This window comes from Phlebotomus argentipes, unplaced genomic scaffold (assembly GCF_947086385.1).
Source record: "Phlebotomus argentipes unplaced genomic scaffold, Phlebotomus argentipes genome assembly contig_27, whole genome shotgun sequence".
Lineage (NCBI taxonomy): Eukaryota > Metazoa > Arthropoda > Insecta > Diptera > Psychodidae > Phlebotomus > Phlebotomus argentipes.
In genome coordinates this window covers 91,346-117,796 of record NW_026776200.1, presented here as the reverse complement: position 1 = coordinate 117,796, position 26,451 = coordinate 91,346, and the positions used below count along the sequence as shown (strand labels likewise).

The window sequence follows — 26,451 nt, the reverse complement described above, 5'->3', positions numbered from 1 at the left end:
GCAACTCGAAATATGTTTATTCAACGTTAGACGAAAAGTTTGTCTCATGTCGAGACATAATCGATGTGCTGCGAATTTCCACGTGAAGCTAAAGACTTGAATTTTTCCACAAATCTTGCTTTAATAATGACTAATTGCCATGCCAAGTTTGAAGTCATTTCACCTTGTCTTTAATCTCTTTATGACACTTGAACAGAACCAAACAGTTCAATCTTGCTTCTTATTGACATTTCTATGTCACGACGAGAAGATGTGAAGAGCCTCCAATGCTTGCAATTTCTTGCTGTTTATGCAGCGATCTAAGATGACTTTATTCGTGGTATTTTCAGGACAATTGTCCTGTAGATTTCAGGAAAGGATCTTCAAGAAAAACGTCATGAATTGCTCGATTTCTCGTCGAATTGTTCTTAAATTTCAGGTAAATTTGATGAATTCTTACTTCTAAAGTTCACTAAGATTATGTATGATTTCTTAAATCCTTATTAACACCGTGAGGAATAGATTTAAGGAGTCATTTAATGGAAAATTTAATTATTTTTTACGTACTGTGAAAAGAGTAAAAAAGAAATATTCTCCAATTAATTAATTTTAATTAAACTCCACATGAAATCAAATTGATCAATTGCATTAGACACAATGTCGAGAGTTGCTTTTTAATTTACATGGTTTTCCATTTTCATTTGGAATTCATTGGCAATTGTTAATGAATTTTCTCAATTTGTGTTATCTCAGCGTAAATTATAAAGCATTTGCTTGTATGATGATGATAAGGGGAAATTGAGTCTCTGGAGAGAGAGAGAGGAAATAAAGGATGGTTTGAGTGTTCGCAGGAATCGTTTGTGAGATTTGGAGGAGATCACAAATTAGTCAAATATTCAATTGAAATGTAAATATGGGAGTGTTTATAGAGTCAAAAGTGGGGGAAACATTTATTTAAAATGAAAGCAGTTTTGAGAGGAAAAGCAGACCAATAAAATGATATAAATAAATGAATAGATGGAATTGAAATTTCTCTCAATATTCGCAGCATTTTCAGAGAAATTCCAATGCGTCTCGCCGATTGAGTGTATGAGAAAAAGAAAAAAAACAGGACAACTGATTGTATATAGAAGAAGAATAATTGTAATCAAAATTAAGTTTAGACTAAATCTAAAATAGCATAATAAAAATTCTAGGGTGAAATTTTTCACATAACAAAATTAAATATACATATATATAAATTGATAACATGTAATTATAAAATATTATGCCAAATTATCATCGATCCCAGAGTATACTAGAATATGTAATTTGATTTTTAATGAATGTAGATAAAATTTTAATGAAATACAGAACATGTGGTCAAAACTGTTATGGAATTCGTACAGCGATTTGTAAATAAAAGAAAGAAAGAAATCTATCAGTGAATAGTGAAAATTACCGTCATATTACTAGAGAATTCATATAGATTTGGACAGAACATGAAGATTATATCCTAAAAAATGAATTGCGATCAATTTCGTTTTACATCCAATTAATTGAGGAAATTCCAGAGAGCAAAATAAGAAAAAAAATACTACATGCATACGAATGTTTCCTAAAGTACGATGTTAAATTTATATTTATAAAAAAAAAGAATTAATTTATTGTTTGTAACATAAATAATATTTATATAATAAATAAAATGCATCACGATGTAAATGTGTGACTTTTAGTGCTGAATTTGGAATTTTAGGGGCATTTTTTCCGGCCAAATCAAAGCCCAAGAACATTACTTCCACTTCCCAAAACTTCTTCTAATCTGTACACTACTTCTTGCCATACTTTCTCCCCCTTGATTTGTGCAGCATTTCAACGGAATTATTCCGTTTAATGTGGAGTTTTGTGTAAGGAATAAGCGATATTTTTCGCCTTTTTGGGTGTGGCTGAAAGAAATTGCTGAGCTTCTTTTCTTTCTCCGTTCCCACTTTTTTTTTCTTCTTCTCTCTTTTTTGATAAATTGGTGCCAAACTTCGAGTGTTTTTCATTGTTGTATACCTCATATGTGGGAATAAAATATGAGTTGGTGAAATAGCGAAAGTGATCATTTGGGTGAAAACATTTTTTTCCCGCTTGCCTTTTCGGAGCAACTTTTCACACCCAAACATCCTGGCTCAATTTTCCACCATCGCCTCAGAGAACTCTCATACATATCATATGTATTGCCTTCTGCAATACAAAACGTGTTTTATCGCCAGCACAAATCGGACAATGTGTGATTTATTTTAAAGGGAGTGAAAAAAAACACACAGCAAGGATGGAAATTCCATTTTCTCCCCTTTCACCCCATTATCAGCCCTCATCTAGCCCATTAAGTGGCTTTAAGAGAAAAACACTTTTGCTCCGTGAAGATTAAATTTTGCGCAAAATAATTTCGCGAAGTTTATCAGTTCATCCACCTCGGGAATCATTTTGAAAGCCACTCACGCGAGTCTGGCATATGTTAACATGTTCATTTGCCCGTCGTGATAATGTGCTTGAGCGTTTTTCAGGACGACGGCGCCGAAGGATGTGAGTTTGTGTGGGAATATTGAAAAGATGAAAGTGGAAGTGTTCTCGCTCACCTCTTTGACAAACACACACACACACACTTCGTATCAATTTTCAAAACAATTTGCTCTATTCATTGAGATGAAAGAACAAGGGATAAAGCACACGAGGAAATTAAGGTAAGAGAGAGAGTGACATGAGATTCCTAGAATTACATTATCCTAGAGCCATTATGTGCTGTAATAATTCAATTTAAATATATACAACTCACAAGTGTTGCTCTTGTTCAAGAGCGCGTGTTCTTCCCTTTTTGACAATATGAAAGAAGGCGGAAACAATCTTTTCGCTCTCATAAGAATTCGCCTTACAATCAGGATCACTAAGTCTTCACTGGAAATCAGAAGGGGAGAGTGGGGCAGAATGGAACAGGGATAAATTAGAACATCACCTTTCTCATCCAGTCCACGAAAGGTGGAGAAATTAAACCAGCTCACGATCAAATGTTTCGGGAATGTCTTTAAGACATATAAGAAAATTATTATATTTGTTGCAAATCATCAGATTTAGAGAATTTTCGCAATTTCAATTTCTTGTTCAGCATTCAACAAGTCATTGTCCACAAAGATTCATTCAACTATTCCAAAAATTTCTCACTTTTCTGAACTTATTTGGAAAAGTTGCAAAATTTTTGTGGAGAGCTCAAAACAAGTGGGGCAGCTTTGCACAGCGTCTTTTTCCGACAGGAAATTTAACTTAATTTACTATTTTTAATCTTATTGTGCATATTTTAATAATAAAGTGTGATTGCTGATGTTTTTGCAGGAATTGAAGAAAATTATTGTTTCATCAAATGTGTCTCTGCTAATGTGTCTATGCTAAGCTAAAGAACAGAATGAAAATCCTTTAATTTCTAATAGAAATCCAGTCTTTATCATTTCTTTTGGGTTTCACTCTAAGAATAACTGAAAAATTGCAGTCACAAAAATGCCCTAAATGCTTATACTTAAATTCCCCGCTCTCCCCTATGTATTAATTTAATTAATTTAATGTAAGCATAAAATCGAGAACATCAAAAATTCACTCATTTACCTAAATAGGACTAAAAAGCTTGTGTGTTGTCGATAAGAAGTGAGGAAGCCATTAAATGGCTGCAAAAATTGCCAACGCCATAAATGTCATTGTTTTTCTATACAAAAGTAGCAAACAAGCCGGAAAATGTAATAAGAAAAACTAAGAGGAAATCAATTTATTGGAAAAGCATCATCTTCGGTGCTTTTTATTTGTAGCTTAATTGCGCTTTTCATGGGAAATAAAGAGGACTTTTCCGTCATTTCTCTATTCAATATTTCGTATGTTAAATCTATATTCATTTCCTCCAGACGCCACAAATCATTGTTAACACATATTATTCACAAAAGGGGAATTTAGACTGTAATTCGAACAAGCCATAGAGAGAAGGAAAAGCGCATTCAAATTCAAATTCTCCGTTTCATTGAATTCCATCCACGCTTTTTTTTGTTGTAATGTGACACATTGAAATGGGAAAACCTCAATTTCTTGACACTCTCGATGGCATTCATACAATTTCAACATTTTTTCCTCCCATTTGTGTTGTGCACAATAAATAAAAAGAGGCGAATATCAATAAAAAAAAGTGGACTCTACAATCACTCTCATGGAATTCAATGAAACATTTTTTTTACCCCATGCGAGAAAGGACGAAAATATAATTTCATCCCTGTGTATATAATTGAGAGAGACGCCTTTGTGTGTTTTGTAGTTCCATTCTTGCGCTTGAGCGCACGCTTCATGGCGCGTTGGAGGGAATTTATTAAAATTCAACTCATGAGAATTGAGTCATTTTTCTTCCCTGAAAATTACCAATAAAGTTAGATGTCTCTTGTGTGCCACAACTTTTCGTAGAATTTTCACCCGCCGATACTTTTTCTCTTTCTCTCTTTCTCTCGACTTCATAGAAAAGAAGTCAATTTCAATTTAGAAAATTGACCAATTTCATAAATTCTACAACGCATTTCACTCAGCAAATGCAGAGGAAAAATCTCGTCGTCTGGGACAATTTTCATCTCTGCACGAAATCCATTTCGATTAATTTTGTCAAAGAATTCCTTTTTTTTGGCTAAAATGTGTCGACATTAAACAGGAGGCAAAGAAAGAGAAATTTACAAGCCGAGTTTTGAGTTCAAAAATTTAATATTTTTGGCAAAATATTTAAACATTTGCTGAATATTTCATTATATTTTGAATATTCTTTAATCTATGATCATTATATCCACATATGGTCGCCAGAGGGCAGCCAAGTTGGCGTGGAGAACGCCAATCAAATCTTATTTTTTCTCTCTTTTCATGAATTCTCACTCTTTATGATTTTCTGGCGCGATTCTGGTCCTTGAATATCCAACATTTAAGTACTTCCAGAACTTTTACCTTCCTTTAAGCTTAAAATTGCCCTCTAGCGGCAGTTTGTGGAGAATATAATCAAAATTTGAATAGAATATCGCGAAAAATCAAATAATCATTGAAAGTTTATGGCCAAAATCGCGAGAAACTTTCCCCTTGACATTCTCCCTCGCGTGCAGAGCAATGAAAGATAGATTTGAGGCATAGTTTGGGCTTCTGCGGAAGTCTGAGCGTCAAAAATTTCCCGCCATTCGCCGATCTGACAGTGACAAAATATTATCTTACGCCTGTTTGTATTCACTCTCGTCAGCGCGCCAACGCAAATTGGCTCATCTTTCTCCTGACAGGTGAATTCTATTCCATCGCGCGGAGAAATTATGTAATAATTTTAACAGGAAGTGGCCCAGCACGTAAAACATCCGCCATCGCGGGGCCGCGAGTGGGTGGCGAAGCGGGCAATGACACGACAAATTACTTTCGGCGTGCAAGAATACAAAGTGAAATGATAAGCTGGCCGCCTTGATACGTTTGGACGGCGATGGGATTCTCGGTGGGATTTAGGGAAATGTGACTGAGTTTTTTCTTGGGATTTAGTAATCAGGCGGACTTCCTGTCCTGGCTCAGGATGCGGAGTTTTTTTGAGCGAAGGCGCCTAATTGAGGCTTCGTCGCGGAAATTATTAAAACCAGGAAAATTCCTGTATGAATAGCAGAAGTTGTGGAATGGAAGACAAGACGGGAAATGTTACCGAATGTCTGGTAGATTATTTTAATTATCTGCTATTAGTACTCTTGCCTGTGTTGTATATATTGTACTGGAGTAAATTTAGCCTGGACGCCTCCGCATTCCTCACGATTCTCTCCGCCAGGAGTTTACGCGATAACAAATATACTCTAATTATATCGCCATTGTATACAAATTCTGTGACATTCTTTTTCCACCCCCTTTCAGTGGTTTCAATTTAAAATAATTGTTGCAGATAATTGTTTCACATTTTAAGATATTATTAGGCGTAAAATGAGTGAAATGAATAGAAAAATATATGAAATCAGAGGTGATTTCCACTCAAATAAAACCCACGAAAGAGGAAATCTCTCGAATTTGCCGTGCTGAGTTTTCGATGGGGTTGGAAAAGTGGAGTGATGCTGGATAATGGTTACGGGAGGACCCAAAAAATTATATATAATTTATAAGAAAGCAAAAAAAAATTGAAGATAAATTACAGTAGAGAAAAGTACTCACATTACATTTTCATCCCAAGTAGCGCATGATTTTCTGCTGGTTTCTCCGTAAATAAATTGTGACTATTTCACGACAGTAGATAAATTTGATCAAAAACTTGTCTCGCTTCAATTAATTTCACCTATTCACTGGTGAAAAACTGAAGCTTGGTCTTAAGACAAGACACGTGGCGTCGCGGAATGTCAATCTTTCCGAATCTTGCTGCTTCACTGTTCGCTTCCAGGTTAAGCAAATTCACGTTGTCAATTGGAATTTCGTCCACAGAACGTCTCATTCTCGTCGTGCGACGCGAAGTCACGCAGTTTCCGTCACTTCGAGGCGACCTGGGCTTGTTCCTTGGGCTGCGAAGGAGGTTGCGTAGCATTATTGATGGGTGGGATTGTTCACTTGAGCAGCTTTGTGCTCCATCGCAAGCCTATCGACACGGGGCACAAATATCATGGTAAAAATATGAAGGGAGCGCGGCTGGAAAATGGATGGCAGGAACAGTGTTGAGCACACAAAAGGAGTCCCAAGTGTCCTAATAATATACGGAGTGGGAGTTCCCAGAGTCCCCAACTCCACCAGCGTCGTCGTGGGTTGAGGTGAGGTTGAGAAAAAGGGATTTTTCTCTCCCTTGTCTAAATAGAATACACAAGACCTCCGCCCCATTTGCTCCCTCGTCAATGTGTGCGAGTGTGTTCATGCTAAGAAATACTTTCGTAAGCTTCTTCTTCTCTTGCCAACTTGATGTTTATGTAATTCACTTTGGTGGTTTAGTGTATAGAGGAGAAACAAAAAGATCACCAACTATACACATTCAGTCAACGATTTTCCACCAGGAAGAAGAGGAAAAAAAAAGAGATGGAGAGAAGCGAAACAATATAAGATAAGGGTGAGATCAGAAAGGGTATTTATTCATGCTTCACTCACGCACCAGAAAATCAAAACCACCACATAAAGCCACCGCAGTTGAATCCCATGTTCAACCCCACAATACACTTTTCATCTAGCATTTCATCTGCATCTATATGTTGCCATTGTGCCGCATATATATATCTCCAAACCGTGCGAAGCCAGATGAGGAAGCGTCTCTCTTCATCCCCCCGTCAAAAACTATCCGCACTGCCATGAAAAATCAAAACCCCTCTATATGGAAATGTGCGCCTGATGGGAGAGGAAAAGAGCTTTCATCAATCGACCAAAGTTACTTACACTCCAAAGTGGATGGCGGAAAAAAGGGACACAATACAATAAATACAATGTCCAACTCTTTGTGTTCCATCATCAAAATGGTATTCTTGGCCCACTGAATCCCTCAGTCCTTCAATACCTTCGGCCATTGTCTCATGGCTTCATCGTTGAAAAGGAGTGAGGAAACTTTTCCGGAAATTTCCAATCAACGAATCTTCTCCGCCCCACAAAAAACCTCCCCCTTTCACTCCGGTTGAATTTAATCATAACAAAAGATTAGGAGATAATGAAGATGTAGCTCTGATGCTTAAGATAATACAAGGATGAAGAATATATAAGATTTTGCTCGCGGAACAGCGAACAAAACGTGTTTCCGTGGCAAAAGTTTCACCCAAAATTATTCTAATGCGTGTCCGTTTTGCCCAATTTCATGCTAAAGTTTAATTATTTCGTCGGCTTCAAGGGTGTGTGTGTCTTATATGAATATTTATTAATACGCATTTTGTGTACTTTAAGCTTCTCAATGCGTGATTTTCTCTCTCAATTGTCCTTCGAATGATGCTGAGAAATTTTTTTTTACAAAATCTATATTTTGTTCATAAACGCATTAACTTTGTGATTATCCAATTATTTTTAGATTCTCCGTGTTTTTATTTAAATTTTAATTATGTTCTCCACAAATTGACGCTAGAGGGCAGCAGTTTCAAGGCATGTAAAAGTTCCAATCTTTATTTCCGATTATAAAAATTGGCTAATTTGGAGGATTCTTACGTTTCTAATTTTTGCTGTATTTTTGAGATAAAAATAATTTTTTAATCTTATTTAAATGTTCAAATTTAGATTTTTGGATTCCATTAAAAATCGGCTAGTGATTTTCCCCTTGGCTGATCATGTTTGCGTCTTAAAGTTTCTCCACTTTAGGAAGAATTTGTAAAATGTCAAATTCTCCAATACTGACAAACTCTAATTGCAACATCTTCAGATAACGAGACGGATATTAGCGAAAACATTTTCGAAGAAGCTTTCGTAAAATTTCACAAGTATTCTCCAAACCCTTCGTTGAACCACTTCGGGAACTCTCAATTGCATCCAGAATTGCGTCCAGAGCGGAAGAAAAGTCAACAAATCGCTTCTTTAAATGCGTGGCCAATTTGACTATGTATGGTTTTTCCACCCCCCCAAAAACTTCCTGACGCTGTTCCTGTTTTGATAGATACTTTCTGCCCGTCTCTTCGCCTCTCCTCAGCACATCGAGTGTTTTTGCGCCTCCGCACCTCAACGTCTGACTTCCACTTTGCTGGCAAAATATTTCTTGATGCTGTCCCTGGACGATAAATGACTCTTTCTTCTCCCCCAACCCCCCGACGCACAGCCACCCGCATGTCAGCCGCCCGCACGCCCTGCGCCACCGCCGAGCTATCATCATCAATAAGGAAAACTTATTTTTATCACTGTTTCATAATCTCTGCGCCGTGGCATTGGCTCCTTTTTTTGCTCGCGCCTCCTTGTGCGTCCTTTCTCTTCGAGGCGCTCCTTTTTTTGCCGTCTCAACCTCTTCCGGCCGAAACCTTCTGTCGCGCGTCGAATATCTGCTCCCCGGTGGATTTGTCAAGGGTATTTATTTGCAATTTTTATGCTCCCCCGCCAACAGCGAGGGGAGAAGAGCGTCCACACGAGAGAACCACCAAACAGCCCCGGATCCACCCCCGCCCACATTACATGTTCCACCACTCCAAGGGTGACACTTGAATGATATGACTTTTCACTTTTCAATTTAGATGCTTTATTGCTGGTGAGGAGAAAAAATTGATAAAATAGAAAAGAGAGCGAAAAAGTCATTTCACACATTTCACCGCAACGCGCGAGGGTGGAAAAGTTGCGGGAATGTGTTGGTGGAATTCCAGAAAACATTCAACCCCCTCCGCCACCCCCTCAGCCATTTGAGACTGTTGCTGTTCACATGGCAATGAGAAAAGTTTTCGCCCAAGTAATTGCCGGATGATATTTCTTAGGTCTACACTACTCACCCTGTGCTGTTCAGGTGGCCAAAGTGGCGCGATTCGTCACCTAAAGTTGCATTTTGTCTACTTGTCTTGAGATAACCTTTGTGTTCGAGAAAATATTGTGCCTAATAATAAGCTTAAAGAGTGCGAAAGAAGGATTTGACTGAGAAATGATTGATTTGTTCACAACAAGGGGGAGATAATACAGTCAGAAGTGGTGTACAGTTCAGCAGAAGTACTTAATAAGTGAAAGTGCTCAAAAGCTTACAATATTCTTTTCCTGAATGCTTATTTGACTGACAAATTAACTCGATTCATTGGATTTCTTTTGATTTTCACGCAGAAACAATTAAAATAATCCTTTTTTTAGGTTATGTGAAGAATTTAGGATAAATTTAGTGAATAATTCGCATTCTAGGATAAAAATTCTTCTTTTCGTAGTCCGAAAGAATGCATATCGATGCAAATTCTCAGCCTTTAATGCCTAGAAACACTGAAAATTGTGTTAAGATTAAACATAACCTCAAAAATATTGATTTGGACTTAGAAACTGTTTATTTGGGAAACTTTCCAGGCGATTTTGTCTCTGAACAAGACTCTGAGTCAGAAATTGATGATTTGTGATCTAAAAAGCCTCCAAACAAAGTCTTTGTAGATTTCTTAGTAATATTTTGAGGTTATGGTTGAAAGATTAGCGAAAGAAAGCGGATTTGTCAGAAGAAGCAACATATTCAAGCCTTCTCTCACTTCCTGAGACTATCGTTGAACTTGTACATCACTTCTGACTCTATTATTCGCCCCTTGAGAGCCACTCTGGAGTGACAGTAAAATTCTGTCAACGATCATAGTAATAATTTAACTTTCCCGGTGTTATTTCGCATTTAAATTGGCTTTTGAATATACACAAATTACTCCATTATAGGTATCGCAAGTAAATGAGATTATCCTGTAATTTCCTCAGCACATCCATTCATCTTCCTCCGTGAAAGCTCTCCCCAGAGTCACTTGCCACGAACTTTTTCACGCCCTGAGCGCGAAGGGGAAAAAGTCTCTCTCTCAAAACACTTGGCTTGTCATTTTTTTTTCCTTCTTCTCCGCACGCTCCTCTTGAAGCCCGCGCGCCGTTAAGGGTGGAAATTGAAAATATTGGCTTTTGAATTTAACACTTTTTATCCCACTGGATATTTGATATTTCGCCCTCGTCCTTGTGCGCCTTTTTTCGGGTGTGATTTTCTTGTTGCGGCGGTGAGAGATGATATGCGACACTGTGCGATGGGTGGGAAACACCCCCAACTCGCCACTCCGTCGTCTCCTAAACTTCCCCATCGTAAGTGGGAAAGTGGAAATAAGTCGGTGGAGAAATCTTATTTTTTATTGCAGCCTCTCGAAGTCGGCGACGCAGCGTCAGTGAACTCATAAAGAGTGGCGAAAAAGTCGTCTCTCCAAGCCCGAGTCTAGGCGGTGCTCAGCCCAGTTATTATTTATTTAATTTAACTGGCAATTCATACTGGCGTAAATTTGCATGAGGGCGCAGGGGGTGGGCGGAAAGTGGTGAAATTCGGAGCCAGCAAATGGGCGACGGGGATTACGGAGAGGGTTTACAACTTAATGGGGAACGGATCCGCTCGGTGAATTGATATAGTGAAACAATCTGACCTCTGAACCCCTCTTTTTCCCTCTCTCTCTTTCCTTCGTCCCTGCGTCCTGGGCGTCCTGGCTGATGGTGTAATAAGGAAGATTTTGCCGTGAGGGTTTCAGATTAAAAGACATCATCCCATGGACGGTTCGGGGGCTGAAAAGAAAGGTTTGGATGATGGTGTTAACAATGAATTTTCCTCCGTTCTCAACTGCTCGGAAATGCCTGAGACACACTCAAAATTGAGGGTCGAAAAATCATCAAATGAAGAGAGGAAAATTAAATAAAGAGGGATGATTCTGGCGAGAATTAATGCGATTGCCGAAAAACCGTCCTAAAACTACAAAACTACAATTCGTCGCTTGAAGTTGGCCATTTTCTCATCCACTTTTCATCCTATTTCTGTTTATAGGAAAAAAATTTGTGTTATTTTGAACAAATTTCTGCTATCAGGAGAATGATTACGATAAATACTCCGTAGAAAATTGGGTTGAAAACTTTTCCAAGGGGGAGATAATGTAGTCAAAAGTGAAGAGCAGACAGAAGTTTTTAATTTATGCAATATTTAGTTCACAATTTTGATTTTTTACTCTCTGAAATTATTTTTTAGGTTATATGACTAGTTTATGACTAAAAAAAATCTGAAAATAGAAATTCTTGCACCTAAAATGAAAAGATTTTCACTTTATTGGTAGAATTGCGAATTTTTACTCAATAAAAATCGTTATTTCAGGAGAAAATGCTAAAATCAAACATAGGGGTAAGTGGGGCAGCTTCAGATTCAAAATGCTGTTCCAACTTTAGGATTTTTTCTTGAAAAATCGGCTGAATATATTGAAATGATCACAACGCTCAAATAAACTCTCGTCTATTGAGCTTCAGAAAATGCCTTTCATTGGGCATTAAAACTGATCCTTTTTCCTCTAAAGGAGAATGAAAATAATATTGTAATTTATCTGAAACTGCCCCGCACGGGGATGTTTCGGATTGCTCTGGGGCAGTTTCAGATTTTCACTGATATTTACCATAAATTCCATTGTGGAATTGTAGAATCGCGGGCAAATGATCACTTTGATATCTATTCTACGCACTGACACTGTTTAATTCGCTAAAAATCGCCTTTAAATTACTATTTTCGCGACTTTTCTGGACCCTTGCACGCACTGTCAAAATGTCTGAGCGAAAAGCAAGTTGCCCGTCATTTTTCCTGTGTCGCAACGCCACCATGCGTGAGTGGTGGCAACTTGACGCGCCGCGAAACTTCCGCGCAAAATGTTTCGCGTTTGATGATTGATTTTCGCGTGTATTTTCTCACTTTTCAACTAAGAAGTCGTTTAACGTGATGAAGCAATGCAGCACAGAACGGCACTTTGTGAAAAATCTTCAATATTTGCCACAAGAAAATTTCGACCGTGATGTTGCGTCAGACTGTCAGAGCGCGCTGTTGTCAGTCCGTGGCGATCCGAAGCTGCCCCGTGTGCAGTGTTTGTGCATTTTCCACCACCCACTGAAAAGGCCGTGCCAAGGAGGAAAAGTTCGGGCATATTTAGAATCTCTACTTAACTCTCAATAACCTTTGATTGTGTTTCACGCGAATTGTGGCTTTTTTAATGGAGAAAACACGCAATCAATTCGGCAGCAAAATTCTAGTTTGTGAGTGATTTTCAATTTTCACTTATTTTATCTAAACAGTCAAGGCAATCCTGTGCAAATTTTCGTCAATTGTAGTCCTTAAGGACTACAAACATTGTGTGAAGACCAGGAATTTATTCATGTAAAAATCTCTGAGAAAATTAAGAAATCTGAAACTGCCCCAATCTGAAGCTGCCCCATTTACCCCTAACCTTAATTTTTTTTAAATAAATTTCTGCAATTTTGATTTAGAAATAAAGAAGGAAAATAAATTAAAACACTAATCTTAAGAAAAACACACAAAACTACAATTTTAGCGGAAGAAAATCATAAAATATTGTATGAAAACGTGAATTTTAAAGTTGTCAGTCAGATTTCAGTCAGTTTTCGGTTAGATTCCAGTTATTTGTTGATTTTAGTCGTCTTATAAGCAATCCATGTAGTCTGAAGATCTGGAAAGTGTCTAAGATTTGTCCTACAAATTGTGGAAGTGTCAGGAATAGATTTTAGCTATATTATCTCCGTTTTGCGAAATCCACCGAAATTCTTCTCGCCAATAAGTTAACACGTTCGATGGCGTTAGAGTTGGTTATCAAGATGCTATAAAGCTCGGCTTAATTGGTCTAGAATCACGCTCAATTATAACATAATTAATTACACTTTGTAGATATGTTCATCCTAATTGAGGAGCTTCTCATAGAATATTTCTGAAAAGTTTCTTGTGTGAAAATTCAACTATTTTCACTCTCAAGAGTTCGCACAGATAATAATTGAGAAAGTTGTGCACTTAATAACCCAAATATTGACCGTGTTTTATTTCAAATTAATGAGAAGTTATATATATCTGTGAAATATGTTTTCACACACAAAACTTTCAGCGCACATTTAATAACTTAATAGAAACTCACTAAACATATTCATTTAAAACTTTTCTCCCAATAACGATTTCTATGCAATTTAAAATTTTGTGTTTAAGCAAAGAATTGGCCAAGAAATATGCATTCATTAACGTGTGGATTTTTCTCTAATTTGCTGCTTTTCTTGCTCTAGTGAACGTGCAAAATCCTGGAAATCCTTTTGTCCGCATTCGGGAGAGAAATTCTTATACAATATAAAAGGTGTGAAGATTTGAACCCAGGAGGTTAGATTGTGGAATCGCATTAGTATGCAACCTCTGTTGACTTCTTTTCCAAAAAATTTTTCGCCATAAACGTCGTGATTCCTGCAGCATTTCTCCCTCACATTTATAATCCTCAGACCACTTTGCCCACCTCAGCATTGCTTCTCAGTGGATATTTTTATTCCTTTTGTGTGTGATTTTCACTTAGAAATACTTTGCATTGCTCTGTCTCACCCTGGATATGTAATTCTGCCTCCCTTTCCTTCTGGCTGCGGCACTTTTCGGGGTGGTTTTATTGTCTTCCCAGATTAGATTCCTACTTCCGTCTTTGCCTCTGATTCAATAAATAATAAGGAGGATGCTAGAGCAAAATTGCGTGTAACAAAGGAGAAAACCTTCCACTTTTCCACTCCTCGTCGAAGAACGCCCACGAAATTCACCAGAGTACATTTTGGGGGTGGAATAAATATGAAAAGGTGTCCAAGTTTACTGCGGGCGGAGGAGATTAAACCACTACCACTTTCGTGAGTGGCCGGGGAGGGATTGGGTCTCCATGTGAAGATGTATGGGCGAAATGAGGGGATTTAAAAATCCATCACGTGCCCGTTTCGGCGAAAAAGGGTGGCCACGTGGGGACAGGCGGCGCTGGAACCCCCGGACGGCCTAATCGTGAGACAAGGGCTTGTAATTATGAGAAAAATGACCACAAATGGTGTTAAATTCCACCCAATCCCGCTGAAAACATGCCGCATTCACCGCACGAGACGCGCCCTCAAGGGGGAGACAATACAGCAGAACAGTGTACACCACTTTCTGTCACTTGCACAAATACTTCCGCAACTCTGACAGTGCTTAAAACATGAGTTTCCTCTTATTTTCTTCTCCTTTTCCCAAACTTTATAGATTTTTCCAAGCGTTAGACGCTTTAAAAGTGACATAACCTAAAAATTACATTGAAATATCTTAAAGAATCCTTGAGAGAAACCTATTTAGAATCTTTTACAGACAATCTGGGGACTGTTAATCTGTTATAAATCAACAATGAGCTGAAACTTGCTCTTTTAGAGTAGAAAACCAATTAAAAACCTCTTAAAAATAGTCAATTTTGTATCCTGAAGTAATATTTTAGAGGTTATGATCAATCTTAGCGTAATTAACACAGATTATCATTGAAATCTTGTAATCTTCATCAGATTTTACAAATAGAAAAGTTGAAAGAGCATTTCTTCTTTAGTAATACTTCATAAATTGGCATTTTCCGGTGTAATTAGTCAATTAATGTTGTCTTAAAATAGTCACATAACCTAGACAAGCAATTGCGTTTCTATTGAAGAAAAAAGTGTGAAAAATCTTAAAATATTGCGTTAATTTGCTCTGAAAGTAACTTTTAAACATCTAATATTGGAAATGTTCGAGCATTTCCACTTCCTTAAACTCCTACTGATCTGTACACCACTTCTGACCACACTATCTCCCCCTTGCGCGCTCCCACTTCGGGAAACACGGGTTCCGATTGCTCGCAGAAACCATACGGAAGCGGAACTACGCGGAGTTGGGGCGACAGATGAATGCGATGGCAAACAACGGCAATCCAGAATGACGACAAGTCATGCATATTTAGGACATCCAATAGTTGAGGTGCTTAAATTAAATACAAAATACTCCATTATGTTTCATCCCTTATGCAAATTCACATGAATTGTGGCTTTAGAGAGTCTGTGCAGGGATTACAGGATCCTCGAGGGATTATGAACCTTCTCATGGACATGTGTTTTATCTATTTTGACAAAATACACCGCAGAAACAATCTTTTCTTCTGAGAAAAAACGAGAAAATCTCTCCTTAGAATGAATTATACAGCTTGGCGGGCTTTTGGCGCCATCTGCAGGCAAACACTGTGGTGAATTTCTGCGTGGTGAGAAAATAATCAGATGTTTCACGACATAACCACACATTACATAAGTGTAAACAAACTGTGCAGACGTCGATGAAATCATAGGAAAATGAGTGTTTTACGCAAAGCTGCAGCTCCACTTCTGCACATAAGAAATTCCAGTTTCCTGACGAAGCAATTTCCTCTGCAATTCTCACCAAAACTTCTTTCTCAGTTGCGAAATTTTGGCTCTCAAGTGTCGTGTTGGAGTTGCGGAAACGTCGATGGCGGGAGTGGAATATTTTGCCCAAAATGCAATTCACTGCAGAAAGTTGACACGTCAAAGGTAGTTTTTCCACTTATCAACTGATATTCGCACTAATTTCTGTCTCTTCTCCAGAATTACTTTGACATTTTGGACCTTCCGCTGAACTACAATGTCGACAGCAATGCTTTATCGGTGAAATTCCGGGAGATGCAGAGCTTTCTGCATCCGGACAAGTTCAGCAACAAGTCGCAGGAGGAGCAGGACATCTCGCTGGAGTGGAGCTCGCTTCTGAACAAGGCCTACAAGACTCTCTTGGCGCCAATCAAGCGCGGCGAGTACATTTTGGAGCGCAAAGGTGTGCAATTGCCGAAGGATAACAGCGCTCTGGACCAGATGTTCCTGCTGGAGATGATGGAGAGGAATGAGGAGGTGGATGAGGCAAACACCGACAAGGATTTGCGGCAACTCCTCGTGAAAGCGCGGAAGGAATTGAGTGAAACGTCTGAAGAATTGGCGAAAGCCTTTGAGAAAAGTCGCACGGAAGACGCCGTGGAAATCATTGTGAAGATGAAGTACTTGATTAGTCTGGAAAGTAGCATCAAAGAGAAGTCCAGACGATTGGGATTTGTTGATTAGAGACGATTTGTTTCGTGGAATGCAGAGAAAAATACATTTTTATACTGAATAAACTTGAATTTGCCACCATTTTCACTCCCAATCCAAGTGGCGTCTAGCGGAACTACAGCGATTTTCAAATTCGTCACCAAATTAACGATCGCCTGAATGTATGCGAATTGAAAGGATAATTCACCAAATAGGGCATTGATAGCTCTTATGGGCAGTTGAGAATTTATCTATGCGGAAATTCTCAAGACAAATACATTGAATTAACTTCTAGAAATCACAAATTCTTTACGAGATTGGAAATAAAAATGATCTGAGGAAACCACGGTTTCCTCTTGCTGAGAAAATAGTTTCTTTGACACCATTTTGGATAAATAGCCGGAAAATTCACACTGCCAAGAAGAATTACTCACTCTTTGGGCATGTGTTGAAATAATCTTCATGGGAAAATTGCACACACACACTTCACCCACTAACAAAAGAATGAATCAAGTGAGAAAAGTCCCACGGAATGTCCAACGATGTCTCCTCACATTCAAGCAAAATTCAGCTTCTCTTCATATTTAATTTATTGACATTTATTGAAATTTCGATGTACATTTCAAGGACAAATATACAGAGTATTTTCCATTCTCATCCGATGATGTTCACAAGAAAGGTCATGCGAAAGAAAACAAATAACACTATTTACACGCGCGAATTCAGGACCTCGACAATCTAATGCAAGAAGATTTTTTTTATCACTTACAAGCTAGCGTACAAAATACTGGCTGAAAACGTTCATTTCTTTACTAGATCTCGCCCTCTCTCTGGCTGGACAAAAAGGATTGAATGTCTATATTTTTAACAAATGTCCCCCAAGTGACCTCCTCGCGGCTCTCAAATCCAATATGTCTTCCAATGTCGCCCAAGCACCAAAGTCCAGAATTTTGCCATGTGTCCGCGAGGAGTGAGGAATTTGACTGGCGTGTTGGGAGTTTCAGGAATTCAGAGAGCCTCAGTGTTTCTTGCTCTTCGTCTTGCCGAAGTCCTCGATGATGTCGTACTCCTGGTAGGATTCCGGGAACGTGTCGTAGTACTGGTAGTCGTAGCTGGCGTCCCTGTCGTTGGCCGCGGCGGCAGCTTGCGGCGGTCGCTTCGTGGAAGTCGCGTTGGGTGGTATCGTGGGCGCCTTGGAGAAGGTCGAACTCCTCGAGGCGGACTTCGTGGTGGCCTGGAGGCGGGCCTTCTCCTTCTCCACGCGCAGCTCGTTCCCGCTGGCGGCGATGTTCTGCGAGTGAGCCGTCTTCAGAAACTCATCCTCGGCGCTGTTGGCTGGCGGCAGAGTGGCGGCCGTGGGCTGATAGTTCGTCCCGAACTGGAATCCTCCGCCCGTCGTCTTCTGGAATTTCCTCTTGTGCCCAATCTTGTGCCTGGGAAAGTCCTTCTCGTACAGCTCCGGGTGATACTGTCCGTCGTCCTCGTCGATCTCGACCTTCTGGCCTGGCGCCTGTGTGCTCGTGCTGGGAAGATAGCTTGCGGCTGAGAATTTGTTGTAGGCGATGGGATTGGCGGTCTTTGCTTGCTCCACCTGACTCGCCTTGATGGCAGCGAAGGCATCCACGGGCTTCTTGTACGTCGTCGGCTTGAACGTCGTCGGATCGTACAACTCCTTGGGCACCAGCGTCGAGAACTTCTTCACCGTGGACGGCGTGTAGTTGTCTCCGCTGCGACTCACAGTCTGGTAGCGATCGTAGTTGATCAAGGGCTTCGGTGTTGTCACAATAGGGGAGTTGTTGAGAGCCGTGAAGCCTCTGGGCGAGGAGCTCTGGACTGGGGCTGCCGTGGAGTAGAAGTTGGTGGCGGTTGAGGAGGGAATGGGACTGCTCGTGGCCGGAGGACTAACTTTATTCGTCTGGTAGGGATTGTAGGTGAATTTGCTCTGCTGCACTGCCGTGAGGTCGTAATTGGTGTGCGGATTGAATCTGCTGTCTTGCGGGAAGGTCTGTTGCTGCGGCTGAAGCTGCGTTCTCGCGCTTTGTCCTTGGAAGTTGTTGAAGTTAAAGCTGACTACGTCGTTTTGCGCGGGAGTCTGGACTGGTTTCTGCGTAGTTGGAGCCTGGAAGTTGGATGATTGCTGGAGTGTTGTTTTCTTCTCGCTGAAGTTGCTGGTGAAGTCCGGTGATTGGCGGCTCTTGGCGACGTCTTGGCTGTAGGGTGAGTAGGAGATCAGGGGACTGGGAGAGTGCTGAGGTTCGGCTGAGGTTTTGAAGTTCTGCTGACGATTCAACGTGGTGTAGGCCGGGGTGGATGAGGGAATCTTGAAGATTTCCCTCGATGTTGAGCTTTCCTGGTGGACAGGCTTAACTGTAGACGAGACGGCCTGGAAGTTCTGCTGCGGTTGTTGCTGTTGTGGCCTGAGAAATGACATTGAGAACATGTACTGGTCCTAGGACTTGTCCTATGACGTCTTCTACGCTTACCTGAATGTTACGACAGCAGGTTGAGGAGACGCTCTTGGAGGCGTTGGCCTGAAGGCGTCGCGAGATGTGAAAGAGAACGTTCCTTGGGAGCCCAAATATGGCGGAAGCGAAGATGGCGCAGCTGTGGCAGTTGGCGAGATTAGCTTCGTCGAAGCCACCGTGCTGGACGCGACTTTGTCAGGAGCCGTGCTGATGTTGTTCAGGCTTGAGCTGAATCGGCTTCTGCCTCTCTGCCTGATCCTCACGGACGCCTGCCTGGGCCTGACTGTGCTTGTCGCCGCCGAAGTGCTGAAGTCATTCTCGTAATCCTCCTTGCCGTTGTTGCGATTGTTGAAGAAATTCGAACTGTGCGATCCTCTGAAGATCTCGTCGTTTCCGCCGAATCGCTGGTTGTCGGGGAAGTTCGGGGCCACCGGAAGGGGTTTTGCGGTCGTTGTGGTCGTCGATGGGGGCGTCGGACGGTACTCTGACGCCCTTGAGACACCCGGGAAGTAGTTCCCAGTGTACGAAAACTCATTCCGGTTCACCTGAGGCGGCTGGCTGGACGTCTGCGGGAGCTGCGTTGTGGCTTTTGTGGTTACCACGGGGCGATTGAAGGTGTTCTGCCCAAATGACTGTGAATTTTTGCTCTGATTCACGATCACCTGCTTACCACGACGAGCATCGCCTTAAAGAGAGAATTTTTTCGCGTGTGATTTATTGTCAAAGCGTGGGATTGTCTCAGAGATCTTCCTCACCTGTTTCAGCTCGCTGCAGGTGGAATGTGGCCTCCTCCTCCTCGGCAAATGGCGCTCGCTTGCTCTCGAAGCCCGAACCGATGCGATAGAGGTCGAAATTGTCGCTGCCATAGTACAGGGTGGCCGCCTCGCAGTCCACATCACCCCAATCGGCACAGATCTGCGCCTCCTGGTCAAAGGCCGTGCCGTTGGGACAGAGAAAACGGAAATCTTGCACCTGCGAAGAGGAGAAAAAAGAACATCAAGAGGTCACCGAGCGCCTGTGACTCAATCCACGATCACTTTTCTTGTGTCTTTTCTCGTGCAAGTCTTCCTCTATATATTGAAAATTACTTTTGTGCGGTTTACAATCTGGCGCACAGAAACAGCGCCACGACTCGCGAGACACTTGGTCTTATTGCTTCTGCTCAAAAGGTCAGCCTAGTCTCTTGGGAATATGAAAGTGAGTCTAATTTTGCGCACACCGAAAACACCCAGACTGTTTCTGTGTGTGTGTGTGTCTTTTTCCCGCCATTTCTGCGACCTCTTCGCGGCTCATCTTCATCGTGTGTTTTTTTTTTCAGGGTAAATTGCTCAATTTCACGCGCGCAGAGATGATGAATGAAAGTGCAAATTCACCCAATAATTCACACCCGCGCTCTAGCCTAGAGCGAACATCTTAGAGACTCACCCCAACTCCGGCCACTTTCACGCACACGTGAAACATCTGACACTGCGTCTCGGCGTCCGCATAGTAGCCGCCCAGGATCTTGTCACGGCACGTGAAGCTCGTCCGCGGCATGTTCTCCAGACTGTATGTGGGCCATGGCTTTGCCGATGCAACCTCCAGAAGTCCACAGGAAACTGTGACGATTGCTGCAAGAGAAGAAGTTATAGTCAAATCAGTGGCAAGAATCGCGCGAGAGATTTTGAATGGGATGAGTTAATTGTGGCTTTTCTTGCAATTCTTGGCCAATTTCGCCTTGTCTCAATCACCTCTCCAGGCGCTTCTTCATCCACTGTGACGAAGACATTGAGGTGTCATGTTGCGGGAGTGATATTTTAATTTCCACTCGACAATTCACTACGATCTTTCCCAAAGTTGATGACTCGGTGAGATATAGTCTTTGGGATTGTGTAGAAATCTCCTTATTTATTATTGTTCGTATGGTTCGAGATTTGTTGATGGATTTTCACGCATTCAAGAGTGGCACTTTTGAATAATTTCACTGACAGCCAGCAGAAAAGGTTTGACTTCTCAGTCTAATTAATTCCTCAAACTCTCTGTTGATGTACAAATTTGTATGTTTGACGATCGCGTCCCCCAAAATGGCCTTTTTGGTGGGTGAGGAAAAACATTTGCCAGCAATTCTTGTTTACTTTGCCAATCACTCGCCAAAAACTCCCATTCATTTCTCACATCGCGTCAAAGTGTCTCTCTCTCTCTCGAATGCATCTTACAAATGTTGAATAGAAGTTGGAGACGATGAACTTTCATTTGCAAAATAGCACGCGAGACGATCTCACATAATTCACGAGGCAAAACAAGAGAGTCTCTTTTCGGTTGCATCATCTGAGGCCTCATCTTCATCAATCTTTGGTCGCTGCGCAGCAGAAAGTGGTGACGACACTGATTAGCACGGCATTTTCCCGTCGTCCCACATTTGTTTTGCCAATGGAATTTTGACAATTAATCTCATCGATGTCCAGCAATTAATTGGGAATTGTTACAAAACGTGAAATTTTCCCCCCATCGAAGCCCTTCTTTGGACATTAATCACAAGACACAAAATTGTGCATCTTCCTGCTTTGAATTGTTACCTCACCGCGCTGCCTTATCTCGCCTCTTCTATGCCTCATCATCTCGTGTTTGGTCTATTTTCACGGGACACTGAGTAATAAATTCACTCACAAGATCATGCATTCGTGTTGCAACATCGCCATCAACATTCATGTCTGTGAAATTTTGAAGAGACTCTCGCGTATCAGATCACATCAATCAAAAGCACTGCTTTGCTGGGCTTTTCCACTTGGCCCGAGAGTAGGTGAAGAAAAAAGCGATGAGAAGTTCAGATTATTTGTGGTCCAAGGGGGAGATAATCTCCCTTAAATCTCTGTGAAGAATTTTCAACTCTTCAGACATTTTAAAACGGCTCAAAAGGCATTTTTCATCGCTGTTTGTCACTCTTATTTTTGACTAATATCAATCTAATCCAGGTTTTCCGTTTCTAGAAATTTAGTCTCTTCAAATGCTTAGATTTCCAATTCTAAGAACGCTTCTTAATGTCTCAATCATTATATTATGTTTTAAAGGTTTTAAATCAATCACATAACCTAGAAAAACGATAAAATTGATTTCACTAAGCAAAATAAATTAGGAAATGCTTCAATTTGTTGAAACAGAAACATTCTGGCCTTAATATCTGCCCCTTGGAATTGTCGAGGCTTCAGTGCTTTTCCAACCTCTTCAAGACAGTCAATTATGTTGAGAAGATTGTTTGTATGATGATAAGATATATTTGGGTTAGAAATCATCTCTCTTGATGCAGAAAAAAAAGCTCTGAAGGGTTGAAAAATGTTGGCAATATTTTTCGGATTATAATTTATTGCCTACAATTTGCATTAATTTCCACTAAAATTTGCAGTGAAAATCAATTTATCATCGATTTGATAGTGGAATAAATTTTCCAAAATTGGGCAATTCATTAGTCGAACACACAAAATGATAAATCAAAAATTGCAATAAAGCTGGTGAATTAAGCGAATTTGTATGTAAATCAAATCGTCACCACAAATGTCGATTACGTGTGCGTAAAAGCCAAAATATGTTGAGAGCATCTGTCAGCCAGATTAATGCCATCATCATAAGTGATTTTCTAACCCTTCGTTGCGTCAGACAAGAGTGAATCATTCCACTGACCTTCCAGAGTCTCCGATTTAGCGAAATGCAGCAACATTGTGAGCATTTAAATGCTAATTCCCAAGCCTACGTGATAATGTTTCCAGCATGGAAAATTGTTGAGTGTTTTTTCTGCAAGGTGTTTGATGAAAACGGGCGAAAAATGAGACGATCTTGCAAGAGTTTCAATCTCAAAAGAGAAGCTGAATTGAAACGGTTTCTGGATCAGCTTGAGCAATTCTTCATTATTTCTTTTTTCTCTTTCTTATTATTGTCTATATATCGCGAGACAGCAAACAAAGTCGCGCACTTTTGCATTGTGGAATATTGTTGATTGCATTGACGGTGAAGATTGAATTGAGCCAAGAGTATAAATAATGCGGCGAAAAACGGCCTAATTGAGCAATTGTAATCAAATGCTGGAAGTCTGCCGGTTTGGATGCCAAGAAAGCCTCATCATGTGGGCGATCGCTCGTCATTGTGTCTTGGCGGTTCTGATGGACACAAGAAGATATGGCGGAAAAGGGAAAGTCATATTGTGGCAAATTAGTGATTTATCTTCTTCTCTGACTTTCGTGCACCTCCGAAGGCTTTTTTTTCCTCCTCTCCCGCATTGATGTGTGTAAGAAATGAAGTTCGCATCTTCATCAGAAGATCCACTGATTTGGCGGCGTCTCTTCCTGAAACATCGCCCGTTTTTTGCCCGCCAATCCACAGCAATTAATCACAAACACTCAATCGATTAATGGCAAGTGATTCAGAGCTCAGCTGCAATTTGCACCATCATGAGATCATCTTCCGTGCTTTTTTCCAGCCTTTCTCCATAAAATCACATTTCGATCATCAGAATCGTGGCCATAAAATTGATTGTGCTTTTTGCTTCAATATATTCAATTAACTTTGCCCACAATGAAGCTGTTTATGCAATGACGCCTCTTTTCACTCAAAAAAAACCCTCTTAAACTGTTTCCTAAAAGGTGCAATAATCATAAAATGTGTTGTGGCAATTAAATATCAAAGAAGAAGCTCAATTTATTTGAATAAAATACTATAAAAAGCATTCTCTCCAAAAACTCTGGGAGAAAATAACAATTTCTTATTAGTTTTGCACTCAAGATTTGAAACCAATCAACTTTCAAGCTTTCCAATCACTAAAGGTTCGTAAAACCTTTTATTGTGGACAATTAGACAGACAAATCATTCATTTATCCCTTTTGTAGATCGATTCGTGCTTTAATTAATGCTAGAAAGCACTTTGTGGCCACAGTGGCCAAAATTGAATCTCAACACTTTTGCTTCAGGAAATGCGTGGAGAATTGAAATAGTTTTCATTTGGCTCAAAAAGCATCAAAAAAGCTCCATTTGTTCATGTTTAAATCGCAATCAACGAAAAGAGATGACAGATGTCAAACCCATGCAAAATACTGTCACAAGAGTAGAGACATCTATCTGTCGAAAGAATGTCAGTTAAATCTTCTGATGTGCAGAGGCGAAATGCACTTAATAAGCGTGGAAATCCCATCTCAAGCACTTTCTAGTGTTAATTATTATGCAAGGAATACAAATTGTTGTAGTACAAATAATAAAAAAAAACATCTTATAAGGTCGCAGATGCAAAACATACAAATTGATTAGCGTCGTTTTTCAAAAGAAGTTTTTACAAACAAATTAAGAAATAAATCTTCTCTTTTTTCCTCCCTGCACTTCAACGAAAAAACCAAGAAGAGGTCAACGGAGTGTGGTTGATGTTGTTGAAAGAGGCAAAAAAAGACTTCCTCCCACGGAGAGACCTCGAGTGATTCCCAGTCATCTCTCCGGCCGACACCTGTCCACCCCCCTGACAATTTCCCGTGACAGAGAGTGAAAGCACGGCGTCTCGATTGTTGCGAGATCGATTTCCTAATTGTGGCCAGAGAGGCGAATTCGCACCGTTCGCGTCTCTTCAGCGGAACAATAATTAAGTTCTTTCTCTTCACCCGCGCAATTTGTGCTCCGGCGATGGGACAAAAGTGCCGCGCCACGCAGCGCGTCTTGAAGAAGACGACGACAACCCAAAGAAATGCCGGAGAAGATGCTCGAAGATGTGTGAAAGGAAATTACTTCCATGTGTCGGCCAAAGTATTGGATCTCAATAGCTGACTGATGTTCAGCATGAGTGTTTGGAATTACAATTACAACATTGCAGGAATAGTAAAACTATTCAAATTGTATAATGCTGTGAGATTTGTAATGATTTTTTTTCTCCATCTGCTCTGCGTACTGTTTTTTTTCCTCTGCATTTGCCCACCGTTTTTCTCGCGCAGAACTCTTCATTGTGCACAACTTCACTCTCTCTGATTAATTGTTACCACGCGGGCACAGTGGAAACAATATGAATTCTCCGCTCTTCTGAACTCTCCACGATCAGGAACTCATTAAGACAAGCGCCAGAAGGTGGTCGATGAGATGACGAAATGGCAGCGCAAGTAAATATTCTCTGTCCTATTTTTCCAGGCGCTTTTTTTTCTCACCGCGCTGAACATCAAAAAGTCGTTAATCCACTGCACAATTTCGTGGTATTTCTGTCAACGGTCAAATCACTTCCTCATACTGATGATGGCGTGACATGAGATGTGATCATCGGCAGTCCAGTGTCTTTTCCCACACCTTCAATCAATGCATTCCTCAATCAAAGTCATATTAAGTCACTTTATGACACAATTTCTCTCCTCTGTGCGCCTCAAATCAAAGACCGTCCAATCAATTTCAGTCTCATTTCTCTCTTTTGCGCGCGCATTTCGACTAATCAGATGCCCGCGAGGCTCATATTTTCACCAGCAAAAAGCAAGACCTCCCGAAATTGAAATAATAACTGAGAAATAATTGTGCTTAGAGCGATTACAGACTCATGGATGATCCACGAGTGTTAAGCGAGTGTATATCGCGCGATATATCGAAGGATCATCCAGTATTTTCGGCGTTCGCGACGGCAGCGCGCTCTATTGAAATTTCCCGAATCATTTGACAAAGTGTTTGACACCTTTGACGGCTCAAAATGGCGGATCTCTCGCGAAAGATTTTCTGAACTATTAAAATCATTCAATTCTTCTGCAAATAATCCATTTTTGCAATTTTATCGTAAAATTTCACGTTTTTGACAAAATCTAGACAAAGAGGAAATTGAGAGATGATCCCACTTGGCGCCGATTCGAGGGTAAACCCTCGGTGTGTAATCGCTCTGCGATCGAAGATGCGTCGCTCAGTCTGTGCGCGAGAAAAATAGGAAGTTGGAGAAATTCTCCGCGCGCGGTGATTATGTGTTGATGATGGAGATGCTGTAATCCATTCTCGTGTTCATGCAACTAATCACAATTTTGCCCATCTTGCATTAAACCCAGAGCTGTTTGTGATGCAACGCATAAAGCATCAAAACCATGGACAATTTCCGCCCCGAAAGCGCATCGCCGCCATCAAGGTGTTACTCATCTTTCCCTCCCAATTCCACCGCGTGTTAAATTCCACCATTTACGGGCGCCAATTGACGTGCACACGAGATAAATCATCATTAATTGATTAAGTGTGTTTTGCTAAAGTGATCTCCTCTCGCGGGTCAGCAACTGCGCGTGATGCAATGCGGTTTTTTTGCAGGTGCGCGATTCTTCATAATTATTTTCCGCGTGTAGACCAATTTTTGAGCGATTGCAGAGTGATCGCGCAATGAGGCAAAAAAGCTCTCTCGGACTTCTCATTGAGCGCTCATTGCGAAATCGTTTTGTTCCCATGTTTTCCAAGCCATCGAGCCAATGAAGAATGGTCGGTGCGATATTTGCGATCGAACATGTGATCTTGTTTGATCTTGGCTACTTGATCGCCATTAATGAGTGTTAAGATCACGGGT

General features: G+C 40.6%; 2 protein-coding genes across 2 annotated transcripts; one reads left to right on the top strand and one right to left on the bottom strand.

Annotated features, from left to right (window-relative positions):
• The first annotated feature begins 15,704 nt into the window (after positions 1-15,704).
• On the top strand, positions 15,705-16,568 carry LOC132264505 (iron-sulfur cluster co-chaperone protein HscB-like). The gene is made up of 2 exons (XM_059764741.1): positions 15,705-15,951; positions 16,006-16,568. The coding sequence occupies exons 1-2, from the start codon at positions 15,736-15,738 to the stop codon at positions 16,507-16,509; spliced, it is 720 nt and encodes a 239-aa protein (XP_059620724.1). The 5' UTR covers positions 15,705-15,735; the 3' UTR covers positions 16,510-16,568.
• Positions 16,569-17,048: 480 nt separating this feature from the next.
• LOC132264512 (uncharacterized) lies at positions 17,049-23,053 on the bottom strand. The gene is made up of 5 exons (XM_059764747.1): positions 22,885-23,053; positions 20,394-20,551; positions 19,697-19,913; positions 18,960-19,626; positions 17,049-18,893 (listed from the first exon to the last, which is right to left on the bottom strand). The coding sequence occupies exons 1-5, from the start codon at positions 23,051-23,053 to the stop codon at positions 17,495-17,497; spliced, it is 2,610 nt and encodes an 869-aa protein (XP_059620730.1). The 3' UTR covers positions 17,049-17,494.
• Positions 23,054-26,451: the final 3,398 nt, after the last annotated feature.